The sequence below is a fragment of the Elephantulus edwardii genome, unplaced genomic scaffold, assembly GCF_000299155.1.
Source record: "Elephantulus edwardii isolate Elephantulus edwardi_28Jun2011 unplaced genomic scaffold, EleEdw1.0 scaffold00006, whole genome shotgun sequence".
In the NCBI taxonomy this organism is placed as follows: Eukaryota; Metazoa; Chordata; class Mammalia; order Macroscelidea; family Macroscelididae; genus Elephantulus; species Elephantulus edwardii.
The window spans coordinates 34,982,293-34,998,565 of NW_006399756.1; the positions used below are offsets into that span (position 1 = coordinate 34,982,293).

General features: G+C 44.8%; 1 protein-coding gene across 1 annotated transcript in view; it reads left to right on the top strand.

Moving 5' to 3' along the window:
• The window catches only part of TLL2 (tolloid-like 2), a 186,126-nt gene that overhangs the window by 135,596 nt on the left and 34,257 nt on the right, over nt 1–16,273 (top strand). The window contains exons 8-10 of the mRNA XM_006880077.1: nt 1,992–2,116; nt 4,005–4,120; nt 12,072–12,174. Coding sequence (XP_006880139.1) covers nt 1,992–2,116; nt 4,005–4,120; nt 12,072–12,174 — 344 coding nt within the window. The remainder of the gene's footprint in view (nt 1–1,991; nt 2,117–4,004; nt 4,121–12,071; nt 12,175–16,273) is intronic.

The following is a 16,273-nucleotide window of genomic DNA, read 5'->3' on the forward strand; positions in this document are numbered from 1 at the left end:
TCGCTATGAGTTGCAAATGACTCAATGGCACATAACAACAACCTTCTTACCCCTGGAATTTAGAATGATTTTCACATTGTCTCTTATTTTTTAAAAGAGTAGAAAATAAGGGAGCCTAGTGGCAAGAAGCTACACTGCAATCCTGAAGGTGCGTGGTTCAAATCCGCCGGATGCTCTGCTGGAGAAGGAGGGGCAACCTCCTCCTGTGTCAGTTGGATCTGATTTGACGGCAAAGAAAAAAGAAAAAAAAAAGAGTAGAAAATAGCCTATAGAACTTTTGCTCATCTGGGAAGTGAATGCTCTTCCTGCTGATGGGAAACCCAATCTTTGTGTCTCTTCTCTTTTTACGATTGAGCTGTCTCCCTCTAAATGACTTCATTTGCTCACATTTATTACAGTTCTTCTTTCCCCCTTTGTTGAGCCCAGCTTGTGTAGAGTGCTGTCTTTAGAGGTTTTGTTGGGCAAGCATCCAGGAGATGAAGAGACAGTCCTCTGGGACAGGAACGTCTTTGTTTAGAGAACTCAGAGCTGACAGTTTTATTCCCCAAGGCATTTGCCAAAACTGTTCTTAGTTTAGTAGAATGTCAGTGCTCAGAGTATAAAGGGACATCGTTACTGCAGTGGTTTATATGGGCGATGTCTCTTGTAGTAAACATCTTCCAGAAACCACTGCTTTCTTGGAAGCTCTGGAACACAGTGAGTTTAGGAAGTACCAAAGAGCTCTCTGAGTGTGAGCTAATGTTCCTGTTGTTTTGATTTTTGGGAGCCCCAGTTTTCTTAGTTTTTATTATTCTTGTACACTGTTTCTTGGGCAATGAGTGATATTGGATGGGAGAAGGAAGATGGGGTCCAAGTCTGCCTAGGTTCCATGCTGAGTCTCTGGTACAAGGGAGAGGAGCTATCCACACTTCATTTTCTCATCTGTAGAGGGGGGCTTTAATGATGGCACTGGCTCTTAGAGTATTACGAGGATTGCATGAGATGAAGCAGGACAAGTGCCCAGCATAGGGTTTCCTACTTAGGAAAATACCATGTCCTCAAGGATTTCCAGGGAGTCCTGGTGGCTTTGTAGCAAGGAGTTGCATTGCCAACCCAAAGGAACACGGTTTGAATCTGCCAACTGTGCCATGGGAGAAAGATGGGCGGTCACCTCCCATATGATTATGATTTACTGCCTGTGAAAACACCCTGGAGGATCAGCTGTGAGTTGGTTCCAACTTGACATAACAGCCTCATGGACTTCCAGCTCCAAACTGCAGCATAAACTTTTACTTGAATTTCCAACCTGTTGGTGTAAATAATCTAGGCCTATCTCTTAGTGTAAATTAAAACTCAGAGGGAGAAAGGGACTTGTCCAAGCTACTCCAGGTGACAGAGCCAGGCTGTGCATAAATATCTCTAGCCCCGATAGCTCATGCTCTGTTTATTATAGATTTTCTTTTCCATGTGGCCGCCCATTTCTTGAAAGCAAGGTCCCCATCAATCCATCTGACCCATGTCAATTCATCATCCAACACTTACCTGTCACTGAAAGCCTGACTCTTCTCCATGCCCTTCCCAGGGGACACTGCACGATTCCCTCCACCCCCGAACTGGCCATTGTACGGCTCCAAGGGGCAGCACTCCGACCACAGTGTTTCTGAGGGACGTTCCCTGCAGTTGTGCGATGTGATTGCTCTGGGGACCCGTCTTGGGCTTTGTAGACACTGGCGAAGAAGTGTTTAGACAGTTTGGTCCAGGGCATATTTTTAAACTTGGCAGAGTCATTGCCTCATTGGAAAGTGAGTAGGCAGCTGATGAAATGGAATGCTCAAATGCAAGCACAAGTGAATGAAAGTGCTTCAGTCATGCCAAGGCTGGGAAGAGGCAGGCCAAGGGGAGGAATGTTGATGGGGTCCCCGGCAAGGAAATGAGGGCTGTAATTCCAGCACGCCTGACAGCCTCCACTTTTCTCTCTCCTTTTCCCTCTTTCTTTTGTCTTCTCCCTGTAGAGGGGTTTTCTTAGACACCATCCTTCCCCGCCGGGACGACAATGGCATCCGGCCAACCATCGGCCAGCGTGTGCGGCTCAGCCAGGGAGACATAGCGCAAGCCAGGAAGCTGTACAAATGCCCAGGTAACCAGAAATCACGAGGAGTCACCGCATTTCCCATGCATCCCGTGGAGCACAACTCCACTTCTATTTGCAAACATTTCCCCTTGCTGGGAAAACAGCCTGGGGAGCCTGAAGACACCACTTGGCAACTGAAATTTCTGGGGTATTTCTATTGGGAGGTGCTAGACAGTATAAAAAGCCAGATTAGGGACATGTTTGTAGGGAGTGAAGAAGAATAGAACTTGAAACACACAGATTAATTTGTAGAAGGCTGTTAGAATTCCTTGGCAAAGCTCTGGTGTTTGAAAAAGAAAGATGGTATAATAGAACAGTGGTGAAAGGAGATGCCATGTAGCCTGTCCTTGACAGTGAAGATGTCTCCCTTTCCTATGGGAGTGGAGGATATGGGGTGGAGAAATATGGGTCAAGGGAATGAATCTTCAGGAAGGCAAAGAATGAGAAGAAAGTTTTTGGAAGGTGAGAGTCCATTTCCCAAACACTGAAAGGCTGGAGCAGTCTGACAGTTATAAATAAGATTATTTCTACGGTTGTGGGAGCTTTCAGAGCCATCCAGTGTCATGGCCAATGACTAGAAGAAGTCTGCCATTGAAGGCTAGATGGTAAACTGAGGTCTCTGCGGTATTAAAGGGCCCTCCTTTTGACTTTTCTCTCTGTGCTCTCCACCCTCCCTGGCTTCAGCATCTTCACGCCCAGCACAGTCCTAGGAGCGAGTTCTTGTAGACCCCTTTAAACTTTTGAGTTTCAGCACAAAGCCATGACTGCAACAGCCACAGGTTTACCATTGATAGGAGGGAATGAATTTCAGCATCTCGGGCATGCAGGAGTGAGTTCATTGCAGACAGGCTTGACAACCTTTTCTAGACCCTCCAAGCCAGATACATGTTTTGAACACAGAAGGACAGCATGTGTGACATGGAGACATCTTAGATAATCTGGACTGTCACATTGCCCATGAAACAGGGTCATGGGACGTACAAAGGACCATCTGGGGCTTGCTCCATTATGAGACTCTAGGAAATATGTCCATCTAATTATCATCCATCTGGGAGTGTGCCAGGGATGAAATACAGGACGTATGTATCACATAACCTCACTGAATTAAAAGGGAAACCTTAGAGCATTCCCTGGGAAATGCCATCATATTTATTTATTTCTTTATAATGTCTATGCTGCTTACTTCTCCCAAAGGATCCGAGGCAGCTGGTAAATACCATGCAGCCGCACAGTAATGGATCTGTTCCTGCAGAATGTGGGTGATTATACTAAAATAATTTCCACGGAACCCTTGGGGGTGTTGACTGCTGAGCGTAATCCTCATGATGCCTGGCAGTTGTTTGGTAATGTGATCGTGAAGCCCCGATAGCCAGGATTTCCTGAGACTGATGATGGGCCCTTTTCCAGATGGCCTTTCCTGTAATTCAAAAAAACATGGATCTTCAAGGAGTTGTAAGCAGTAAGTACTAGGCAGAGGGTGAATTGCAGAGGGAAAGGATGGTACGGGTCATATTCTTGGGGTCAAAAGGATGAACTTCCGCCTCCGAGAACTCTTAGACCACCAACCAGTCACTAGTGAATTGATTCTGACCCATGGCGAGGTCATGGGCATCACAGTAGATCTCTGCTCCACTGGGTTTTCAGTGGCAGATATTTTAGAAGTAGGTGACCAGGCCTTTATTTGCAGCCGCCTCCGGGTGGGCTCAAAGCATTAAACCTTTGGTTAGGAGTGAGATGTGCCTTTTGTTGTACCCAGGGATTTTCCAAATGCAGTCCTGTCTCATTGATTGGTGTGCTTGAGTCCAAACACCAGGGCATTATTTGAAAATGGAAAGTGACATTGATGGGTGCACATGTGTGGACCGCAATCACAGTTGTTGTTTTGCTCATACAGCATGTGGAGAGACTCTGCAGGACACAACAGGGAACTTTTCCGCACCAGGGTTCCCAAATGGCTACCCTTCGTACTCCCACTGTGTCTGGAGGATATCGGTCACTCCAGGGGAAAAGGTAGGTGTGAAACCACCTCGGGAACTAACCCGGCAATCTTAGAATTGGATCTGTTGTGTCTGTTGTTCTGTGTCATCAAATTGGAATTGACTTATAGCTGCTTTCCAGAGGGTCTTTGGAGGTAGTTAATAGCACAGGAGGAGATTGCCCAGTTTTCTTCGTGGAGCAGCTGGTGGATTTGAACCATGCTCTTCTGGGTTGGCAGTGCAACTCTATACCACTACACCATCTTATTATCAACAGTAACAAGCTTTTATTTCATGGCACTAAGTGTTTTATATTATTTCTGAACTTCTCAACCAGTCTTACCTATACACGTGGAAGTCTGTGTCTGAAAGCTCTGGTGATCTATTGGGCTGTAGGTGGGCTACCAACCCAAAGGCTTGTGGTTCAAATCCATGCAAGAAAGATGGGCAATCTCCTCCTGTGCAACTTACTGCCTCTGAAAACTCACTGGAGGGTCAGCTTTGGGTTGGCTCGGACTTGATGGTACATGACAACACCATGTCTGAAATGTCTAAATAATGGAAAAATTATAAATCAGACTAAAAGTCTGGAAAATGAAGCAGGCTGTGACCTTCTAGCTTGTTAAACACACCTTCCTAATGCTCTGGAAAGAAGCCCTGGTGGTGCAGTGCTTCAGTACTTGGCTGTTAACCTAAAGACTTTGAACCCACCAGCATCTATGTGGAAGAAAAGACCTGGAGATTTGTTCCCTGAGGATTGTTCTGGTGGGGTTCTGTAGAGTACATCCCCACTCACCCCTGTAACCCTGTGATCAGAGCATGTCTTCCAGGATTTTGACTGCTGATTTATTCGATTGCCCTCCTAAACTATAAGCTCATTGAGGCCAGGGATTGTTCACGCCCTGCTCGCTGGCTGCAGACACTGTCCATGGCAGACGCAATAAGTGTTTGTTCAATGGATGTGTGGGCGGATGGTGACAGTGAAAAGTCGACAGCTGGAAGGTAGGGTTGAGGGTGTTGGAATTTCTAGCCAGCCTTCTTATGTTCCAAATGTGTAACCTTTTTAAAAAAATAGAAATTGCCATTCTGATGTAAGTTGAGCATAATGGGTTAACCTGAAGAGAAAGCGTGGCTGGAAGTCATTGCGGTCCTTTTCTGTGTCCTCAGCACACTTTGTGAGTCTTTTTGTTTAATCTTCACAACAACTTATGTTAAGTTCTGCTATCGTGCTTATATTACAGATAAGGAAATTAACTCCCCTCAGGCAACCCATTTAGTTTGTTATGAAGTGGGCATTTGAACTCAGGTTACTTGACTTAAAGATTATCATCTTATAAAGGACACAAGCTAACAGACTTTGAAGTGTACAGTTACACAGAGACACATATGCACACACCCCTTTCCTCTGACTCTTAAGTATTTAAGACAGTGTTGTTGTCATCACAAGCCCAGCAGATTCCAGACCTGTCTGAGTGGGTGGATTTTCTACCCTTGTCTCTTTTGGGGTCACTGAAGAGATGGAAGGAGGAGGGAGAAAGAAAAGGAAAGGGTCAGGTAATGATCTAATTTCTGAATTTCTCTGCGCAGGAGAAACTATGTGGGTTGCTTGCACTGTGTTAAGATCCACTAAGTCTTAATTATTAGTGTTAATGGGGGCAGGGAGAATATACATCATTTAAATTCCTGCATGAATTATTTTCAATTTCTGCTTCACTCAGCTTTCCCCAGAGCTGCTAGTAATTAGCAAACTTGATTGATTCAAGTATTACCTCTTGTTCATCACCTCTTCCCCTATGGCCTTTATGGTTCACTAACTTGCTTAAAATAATTACCATGAATAATTACCCGTTCATTCAGATCCTGAATGTGTTACCAAGGAAGCTCTAATAACATTTCCTTTCTGTAATTTTTATACCAAAGGCTAAAGATTATATCGCAAGCCCCTGATAAATCTCACTGAGCTTTCAAACCAAATGCAGAAGAAACCCAGGGTACAGTCCCAGTCTTCAAGAGACTTAGAGTTTAGTTCTGCTCTCTCTTCCCCCTAGGGAGCTCTGGTAGCCCAGTGGTAAAAGGCTGCACTGCAGTCCCAGAAGTATGCAATTCAAGGCCACCAGCTACTCTGTGGGAGAAGAATGAGTAGTCTCCCCCTGTACAAAGCAAACACAACGCCCATCTCTAGGAAGTCTGATTTAATTGAAGAAAGGACATTAGCAGAGAAGTAGTAATTTTTTTTCTTTTCAAAGTTTCCAAGTGACTTTAATATATAAGCAGGACTGAGAACCACTGGTCTAGTTTGAAAGAAAAGAGTAACACCCACACACACACACACGCATACACAGTCTACAGCACAGATTTGAGTTATTATTTTTCTAGACCTATTTCCCAGGCTCTGGTGGCCTCCTGGCAAAAAGCTGCACTGCAATCCCGAAGGCACGGGGTTCAAATCCACCAGCTGCCCCATGGGAGAAGGATGGACAGTCTTCTCCTGTGCAACTAACAGCCTCCGAAAAACCCACTGGAGGATCAGCTATGGGTGAGCTTGGTCCTTGATATTACCCAACAACAACAACAGTGACAACATTTCCCAAGAGGACACAGGCCTTTCTAGAAAAGAAGAGGCTACTTGTCCTGGGACCTCACACTGGGTAGAGCTTTTTTTAAGGGACGCTCTAGTGGCATAGTCCATAGGGAGTTGCACTGCTAACTCAAAGGCCATGCCTCTCTGCTGGTTCAAACCCACCAGCAGCTCACTGGAAGAAAGATGGTCAGTTCTCTCATATGCAATTTAGTCTTGGAAACTCAATGAAGGATCAGCCATGCATTGGTTCTGGTTCCATGGCAATGCTTTGAGCTGAATTGTTGAGCTTCAATGGGAAGAGATCGGAAGTTCTAGCATCATTCAAGACAGGTAGCCTATATGGACTCTTTAGTGCATCTGAGGTACTCTGTCAATGCACTCATGAGCTATAGTGGTATCCCCTACTGTGAACCAAAAGGATACATGTCTCCAGTGGTTGGAATCCACCAGCAGCTCTGCAGGAGAGATATGGGCAGTCCACTCTTGTTGAGATTTACAACCTCAGAAACCTAGTGGAGGGTCACTATGAGTCAGACTTGACTCAATTACAGTGAGTTTAGTTTGAAGGTTTTTAAAAACTATATACGTATCTATTTTATATTAAATTATATATTTATATTTTATATATATTAAATATATATTTACTCACTGTAGCTTTGAGTGCCTCTTCGGTGCCAAGCAAAGCAGTGTACACTCTATATATTTTGTGTGTTTAGGCCCTTCACAGCCCAGAGGGTATTGTTTTATAAATGAAGAAACTAGAAGCCAAAGAGGACAAGAGTTTTCCCAGCATTCCAAAACTAGTGAGGGTGAGACTGAGGTGCAAAATCATATCTGTGTGGCTTTAAAAGCACCTTCTCTGAAAGCAGTGTGGGAAAGAGTGTTTGTGAGCCTGAGTGAATGAGAGTGTGTGTGTGAGAGAGAGAGAGCGAGGAGACAGAGACGGACAGATACACACACACACACACACACACAGAAAGACAGAGAGAACACAAAATATGAGGCACAGATTGAATTCATTCAGTCACTTCTAATCCAGCTGGGTCTGGGAAGGGCTTCATGAAAATGGATGCAGTGGGCCCTGGAGGGTCTGGAAAATAGGCTGAGTCTACTTTCTGAGAGGCCATAGGGGAGCCACTGAAGTATGCTGAGTAGGTGTGGGATCAGGTAACCATGATATGTAACTGGAAGATTGTTCTAGATGGACAGAGTTGGGACAGGGGAAGTCCAGGAATCATCTCAAAGGGAGTAATTCAGAGATGGATGCCCAAGGGGCTTCAAGATCGGGGTGGAGGGAAGGAACATGGGTTATCTTAAAAGTCAAATAAATCACCTAAAACCAGGAGAAGATAAAACAGATGAATGAGACTTTCTAAGAATCAAATCCCTATGCACATCCAAAAACTTTTCCACCAGGGTAAAAAGGGAAGCCACAGACTCAGAAAAAGTATTTGGAAATGACATATCAGATAAGGGACTTACATCCAGAATTTACAAAATACTTGAGCAGCACAACAAGATAAAAGTAAAGAATCCAATAGAAAAATGGGCACAGGATATGAACAGACACTTCACCGAAGAAGACATTCAGATGGCCAACAAGCACATGAAGAAATGTTCAAAATCCCTAGCTCTAAGAGAGATGAAAATTAAAACAACTATGAGATATCATCTCACCCCAGTCAGAATTGCAAAATTTAACAGAACAGCAAACAACAAATGCTGCCAAGGTTGTGGAGAAACTGGAACTCTTATTCACTGTTGGTGAGAGTGTCAAATGGTGCAACCACTGTGGAAGGTGGTATGGTGCTTTCTCAAAAAGTTGCAAATAGAGATACCATTTGACCCCGCAATTCCACTACTGGGAATATACCCCAAAGAGATCATAACTGACACCCAAGCAGATATATGCACACCCATGTTTATCGCAGCTTTGTTCACAATAGCAAGGAGTTGGAAACAACCTAAGTGCCCATCAACAAACAAATGGCTAGAGAAGCTGTGGTATATTCGCACAGTGGAATACCACGCTGCATTGAAAAACAAGGAACTCATGCAGTATTATTCAAAATGGGTGACCCTGGAGGATATAATGCTAAGTGAAGTATCTCAGTCACAAAAGGACAAATAGTGAATGGTGCCACTGTTGTAAAACAGGACTGACCTTGGGGTTGGGGAGAATCTGAGAAAGATGGGTTCAATAATGTATACTGCATTGAAATAGATAAGGGAGAAAACTGTTTAAAAGGGATATGTGATTAGGTATTTTTGTCATGACAGGAGTCCAGAGCGAAGGCTACATGGTGGAGTGGACCTGGGAAGGGTTTGTAAAACAATGAAAGAATTTTTCTTTTACTTTTCCAAGAGGATAGTGTACTACGGGGGAGGGTTGGGAAGGGAGAAAAGTGCAACAATGAAGGAATGGAAATCCAAAGTCTCTGTAAATTTTTTTTAATTTATTTTATGTGTGTGTGTGTGTGTGCCATCAAATTAGATCTGACTGATACAGGAGGAGATTGTTCATCCTTCTCCAGCAGAGCATCTGGTGGAATCAAACCTCACACATCTGGGATTGCAGTGCAGCTTCTTGCCAGTAGGCCACCAGAACTCACCAGAGTCTCTGTAAATTTTTACTGAAATTAATAATAACTTTAAATAAAACAAACAAAAAATACAATTTAAAAAAAAAGGCAAAAAATCTGTCCAAATGCTGAGATGTAGAGGCTGTGGAGAGAGCATAAGGACAGGGGAGAGGTGGCACCAAGGATTTGCACTAGGAAATGGGGCCATGGTGAAGTTGGGAAGGAAGCACTTTGTTTTGAGCTGCCCTCCCAGCTAGTGTGCCCGGGGGAGAACCTGGAAGAGGCGGTGTTCTGAGTAGAGAGGCCACAGAGACAAACCAGATTGCTGAAACTCAGGACCTAAGAAATTTTGACCTGCATTTCACCCCAGCCTAAGAGTTTACGTAGGAGAGTGGAACTCTGGAATTATTTGAAGATAAAGAGACTAGTAGAGGAAGAGAGAGTGGAGGTGATGGAGAGAGAGAAATTGGCTGTGAGCAAGGCCCACCTGCAGCTGGCAAGGGCAAGGTCAGGGGCTGATGCAGAATGAGGAGTCTTGAGAACACGAAGAGCTGAGAAATGGAACAGGGAGGTGCTGAGCACAGGTAGAGGGTAACCTTCGTAGCCAGGCTCAGACAGTTCATTACTTCGGTGTAGGATCATGTATGGTGGAGTTTGAATGGGAGGTGAGGGGAGAGGAGAGAATCTTGAAGGCTGCCCTAGGCAGTCAGCCAGGTGATCCCAGACTTGGCAGAGTAGCAGTGGGGACCAGGGCGGGGTCATCACTGCAGTGCCAGTGTCCCAAGTCTCAGTATGCATCCAGACCCTTCCACCAAGGACTCATCTCTTTTGTTACAGGGACTAAATGACCTCAGGGCGTGCAGAACTTCCTCCTCAGCCCATCTGAACTCCCTCCCCTCCAGCCTTTGCTTGTCTCCTTGCCTTTATACCTCCTCATCCCAGACACATGCATGCCCCTGCCCTGGCTCTACCTTCAAATGCTGTTGTTAGCTGCCATCTAGTCAGCTCCTGACTCGTGATGACCCACTGCACAACAGAACAAAGTGCCCAGTCAGTCCTGGGCCAGCCCGTCGTTGACTGTGATGTGGAGAGTGTGATCCATAGGGTTTTCATGGACTGATTTTTGAAAATAGATTGCCAAACCTAGTTTCTCTTTCAGTCTGGAAGTTCTGCTGAAACTTATTTAATGCAATAGAAATTTGCACGTGAGGTGCATTGAGTTGGAATCAAACCCAGGTGTCCTGTGTGGAACGTGATAACTACACCCCTGAACTGTCATTGCCACCTGGGTCTACAGTTGTTGTTATGGGTCATCAAGTTGGCTATGACTCATAGCAACTCTATGAACAATAGCTTTGAACCCTCCCCTATCCTGAGCCAATCTCGCTGTCTTCAACATTTCCACTTTCATTACTCCAGTTACTATGCCAATCCATCTCATCCAGGGTCTTCCTCTCCTGTCGTGACCCTCCACCCTTCCAAGCATGATGCTCTTCTCTAAGGATGGGTCCCTCCTGGCAACATGCCCAAAATATGCGAGACAGCTTCACAATCCTTGCCTCCAAGGAGCAACCTGGTTTCGCCGTCTCTGGGACAGACCTGTTGGTTCTCTCAGCAGTTGATAGTATGTTCAATACTCTTCTCCGGCACTGCAACCTAAAGGTAGCAATTCTTCTGCCATCCATAGTCATTGTCCGGCTCTCTGATGCATATGAAGTGATTGGGAACAGCTCCCCAGACACCTTGTTTACCCCTCTCTCCAGTGTACTCTCTCAGAGCTCTGGTGGTATGTTGCTGTTGTTGTTATGGAGTTAACTCATAGTGACCCTATGAACAACAGATCTGAAGCTTGCCCTATCCTGTGCCATCCTCACCACCTCTGAAATGCTCCAGCCCTTCCATGGCAAGGTGTGCTGCCAACCCCAAATACCTTCTCACCCTCTGAAGCCCTCTCCTCATTAGTAACACGTTGCTGCAAATGACGGTAATACATCAAAAAAATGTGTTTCTGAGCACGGTCCTCAATTAAAAGTGTGCGGCAACATGTTAAACACTCCATTTCTAAGAAGTCATCTCCAGTATTGCCAGGCAGAATTTCTTTCTTTTTCCTCAATGCTGCCAAAGTGCTCTTTCTAACCATCCTCTCTTTTCAGCATTTATACCATAGTGTGCTGACTGACTTTTCCTATATTCTGTGAATATATATATTCTTTTATTCCCACAGACAAGAAACCTGTCCTACTAAATTTTTATCTAAATTGGCCAGTAAACTGATACACCATTTGGTCAGTAAATGGTAGTGGAATGAATGGATGAGTGGATGAATTGTAAGAAAGCTAGCAGACGCACCAGGCTCAGAAGAGGGAGTTCGTAGCTGGGAGAGACATTGATCATGGAAGCACTCAGATGCACTTGAGTTAACCCTGGACCCGTCAGATGATTGATGATGTTATAAGATCTCTCAGTATCTCTGAACTTCACCGACCTCTTACCTCCTTCCAAATCCCCAGTCCCTGTAGCACCCCAGTCAACCTTTTAAAGTGCATCTTGCTTTCTATAAACCATCTAGTGACTTCAAAAGCTCAAGCTGTCCCCCAGATAGCACCGAAAGAACCATCTCCTTCTGTTTACTCCCCATCCTGCTTGAGGTTTATTATTTAATGTCATAGAGTTTCCTGTGAGTGTTTTCAAAAAGACGCTCCTACTGTGGTCTGAGAGTCCTGCATGCTAACGGGTAACATGAGAACACATGATTCAAGAGGTATCTCTCCCAACTCCTCACCCTTTGCTGCCGGAACTCACTTTATGGTAACTCTTTACAGATCATCCTGAACTTCACATCCATGGATTTGTTTAAAAGCCGCCTGTGCTGGTACGATTACGTGGAGGTCCGGGATGGCTATTGGAGAAAAGCCCCCCTTTTGGGTGAGTTGCCTTAGAGAGCCTTAAGAGACGGTGCTGTGATGTTCTGTGCGATGCTGTTCACGTTGGGAATCGTCCATCCGGCTGCAGCATAGGAAGCTCTCAAGGATCTGTGATATTGTAAAACTCTGAACACTCCATTTGGTCACACATGTTAAAAGCTTTTAAAACTGTGAATACCCTTTGACCCCAAAATTTCTCTTCTTGGAAGTTATCCTAGGGAACTAATTAAAGAAGTGTGCAAAGCTTTAGCAACGGGAATGCTCACCGAAGCAGGAAAAATTGAAAACCATTTAAATGTTCAACAGCAGGAGTCAGCTGAATACATTATGATGTATCCTTTCAATAGTAAACTATCCATTAAAAATAAAGCTGAAGAAAGAAAATAATGTTGGAGGTTGTTGTTGGTAGATGCAGTGGAGTTTATTCTGACTCACAGAGACCCTGTGGATGACAAAAATAAACATTATCTGGCCCCATGCCATTCTCATAATCACCGCTGTGTTTGGGATTATTGTTACAGCTCAACCCATTTCATTAAGAGTCTCTGACCTTCTATTTTACCAAATAAAGTAAAGGCAACTATTTAATAATTATAAGCGGAGTTCAGGGTACCTAAATGAAAACAAATTGCATTGTCAACCCAAAGGTAGTTGGTTCAAATCTGCCAACTTCTATTTGGGAGAAAGATGAGCAGTCTCCTCCTGTGCAGTTTAGAGGTTCTGAAAAACTCACTGACAGGTCAGCTCTGAGTCCGTTCCGACTTGACAGCAATGATTGGAGTTGAATTATTTTATAATATGGAAAGGTGTTCATTGTGCATTACTAAAGGGAAAAAAAAGATATGTTAACGAATTAAATAATGAGGATTCCATTTTGAGGAAATGTACATTTATATGTATCTTATGCAAATAATGCAAAGTCAGATGTATTTGGGGTTAAAATGTAAATGAATAAAATGTGGTTGGTATAATATGAGTAAGAATGGTGGAAATGTGCCAAGCTGGAACGTGATCATTCCTGTCCAGAATCCTTTCAAACAAAGTTATTTAAACCCTTATGTAAGCTGCATTCAACAAGAACAACTCTTTTTGTGAGCTCAATATAAATATATAGCTACATATCTTAAGGAAAGATATCTTGTGAATATAAATAATGTATAGTGATTTTAAGATGATGAGGTATGCTTTTTAGAAATTTATTCTCTGTTGGTCTTGGTTTGACTTTGTTTTCTGCAATGAGCATGTGCTGTTTTTGTGAAAACAATGCAAGACCTCAACATGAAAAAATGGTGCAGACCTTTGAGTGAAAGATAAAGGGAAATTAGTGTAAGGAGGAAGGTTATTCAGTGCAGATTGGTCACCAGAAGAGGCATCTCTCATGGATGTTCAAGCAAGAGAAACACCAATGGCCTGGGATGTTCTGTGCGTTGACAATGGATTCATGATGGTAGAGCCTCATGGAAGAGTCTTGGCTGCCAATGGGTTGTCCTCGTTCCTAGCCTGGTCTCCAGAGTACAGCCTGACCTGGACAGAGTGTCAGTGAGGACTTTATTTATCGAAGTTTTCTAAGTTGTCAGTGAGGACTGTGTCCCTGGCGTGCCTTGATGGGGCAGAGAAGCCAGATTTCTTGTTCTTTGAATGAGTAGCATGTTGGGACAATGGGCTGACTGTGAAGATGCAGATGTGAAGGAAAGAAGGAGGGCTGTGTTGGAGAGTTAACTAGTACACATTTGTGCAAGATTTGAGGAAAGCAAGGATGAGGTAGCCCTGAGGAGACTGGAACAGAAGGTCGAGCTAGAGCCAAAGGAATCTGTTAGATGTTGGGGTTCTCTGTGGTCAAGGGCCAATAGTCAGGTCAGCTAACCTTGAGAACAGCTCATGAGCCCCTTGGCACATGAGTTCAAATTCCTGGACTTAAGAGCTGGAGAGTAGCCAGACAGGCTTTAAATTGCCATCATTAGAAGTCACTCAAACAATGAGTGGTCTAGGTAGGCAAGCCAAGAAAGTGGCCTCAAGTCAAGCCCAGGCAGGAGTGAGTGCAATGCAGGAGAAATTAGGCTGTGTTTCCAGGGGCAGGGTGCAAGCTGTGGGCCCTGGTTTTCTGTTTCCTCTCTAATGTGAACAGACAAGGCACACGCTGGCAGCCAGAGCGAGACCATGCGGTAGAGGAAGTGCTGACTGGAGCAGCAAAGACCCAAACTATTTGCTGTCAAGTCAGTTCTGGCTCTTGGTAACCTCATGTTACAAAGCAGAACTGCCTGTAGGGTTTTCTGGGCTGTGATCCCTGTGGACACAGATTAGCAGGTCTTTCTCCTGCAGGGCCTCTGGGGGATTGAAACCTTAAACCATCCAGTTCGCAAGCCAGTGTCTTCATCACTGTGCCACTTAATCCCACACCTTTGAGAGAAAGCCCAGCTCCCCCAAATGTGAACCAGTTTGCAAAGGCCATTCAGCCAGGCAGTGACAGAAGTAAGACCAGAACACAGATCTGGTGTTGGGATAAAGGGAAAATGGAATCTGAGAAGCTGGACCCCCTAAAGTGGTCAGATACAATCCATTATCTGTGCCTCTGAAATTCATATGGAACCAGAATTCCTGTATTTCTGTATGCTAAATTGGGCAGCTCCAAGTCCCCTCCAGTCCCCAGGAATGTGATAGATTTATGGGGGCTCAGGAGGAGGAAGCTCTCAGTTACCCAGTTACCAGGGTTCTCTAGAGAGGGCCAAGGCATGTTCCTGAGAGTGGGCGCAAGCCAAGAGGTTTCCAGTACATAGGTCCTTTTTCTTGAAAGTGAATCAAGCATTTTTCTCCCTACAAATGCTGGTATCTCAGGCCAAACTTTCACTGACTAGAAAGTAGGGCTTGTGCTATTTGGAAACTTGGTTGGTTGGGTTTGTTCCCCCCCCCTTTTCTTTTGGCTCTTACTACACACTGTGTGTGTGTGTGTGTGTGTGTGTGTGTGTGTGTGTGTGTGTTTTGTGGCAGCCAAGGCATGGCCCCAGCGCCTGTAACCGTCACTCTTCATTTGCAAGAGTCCTCCATTGCCAACTATTTGGCCTGCTCTGATGTTTCCAAATGCAGTTGTTAGTGAACTTTTGTGTTTGGAACAAGTGCATTGTGTGGACCGAGCTGGTCCCTGGGAGGGGTCAGTGCCATGAAATCTGCCGGGAGGAGGCAGGTCAATGCCCCGTTGGCAGGAGGCAGAGCGGATTAGGCGGATTGTGAAAGTATGCATCTTGCTCTGAAAAACTTGTGCATCGCATATTTTCCCAGGGCAGTGTGTGAAAATCCAGGCATAATAGACACATAACTTTTTATGAATGAACCCTTTATGACTCCCCACGGAGCCCACTTGTAGTGTCCCCATCTGCATTTCCTCTTCTTGATATCCTTATTAAACTCCTCCTCTAAACCCAGGAACCAGATTGCAGGCTAGGAATCTGACACCTCTTCTCCCGTTGAGTTTCCCTGTAGCTCGAGTCTCCTTGCAAGAAGGCAGTTAGGGACCAGGGCTTTCACATAGCTCTGAAAGGGAACTGTAAGTGGATTGAGAATATTTCATGGCTGATTAAAGATTTCAAATTGGTGTTTGAGTTTCAGAGGTCACTGAGGAGATTGCCTCTTAGAGTGAGGAAGAAGATGGCTTTGGAGAGAACGCATGCAGTGAGTGGAAATGTGTCCAGCACATTGGACTCCCATCTCTTATTTCCGCCAGAGGAATGGCTCCAACAATGCACTTTTGTCTGCAGAACTGTCTTCTGAGTATTCTGTACCATCACAATGCATACAAAAGCCCTTTCTCCCTCTTTCCCTAAAGTGGGGAGAGAAGTTCAGAGAGGCCAGGTTGGCCAATCAGTGCTGCCAGGCCCTGGCCACTAGGGCACGCTGGGCTGGGGCAGCTGCCAAAAGGAGCAGAAATGATGGACTGGGCTGCACGGCTAAGCCCGGTTTACCATGCACTTGCTTTGTGCTTTGGGACTTTGTTCTCTATTCCTATGTGTTTGTTTCCAAACTGGCATGCAGTTTTTATTCTCAGAGAACAGGCTTGATGCCTGTTTAATTAAAATGACACAGGACACCCCAATCAGACACATTCCTTT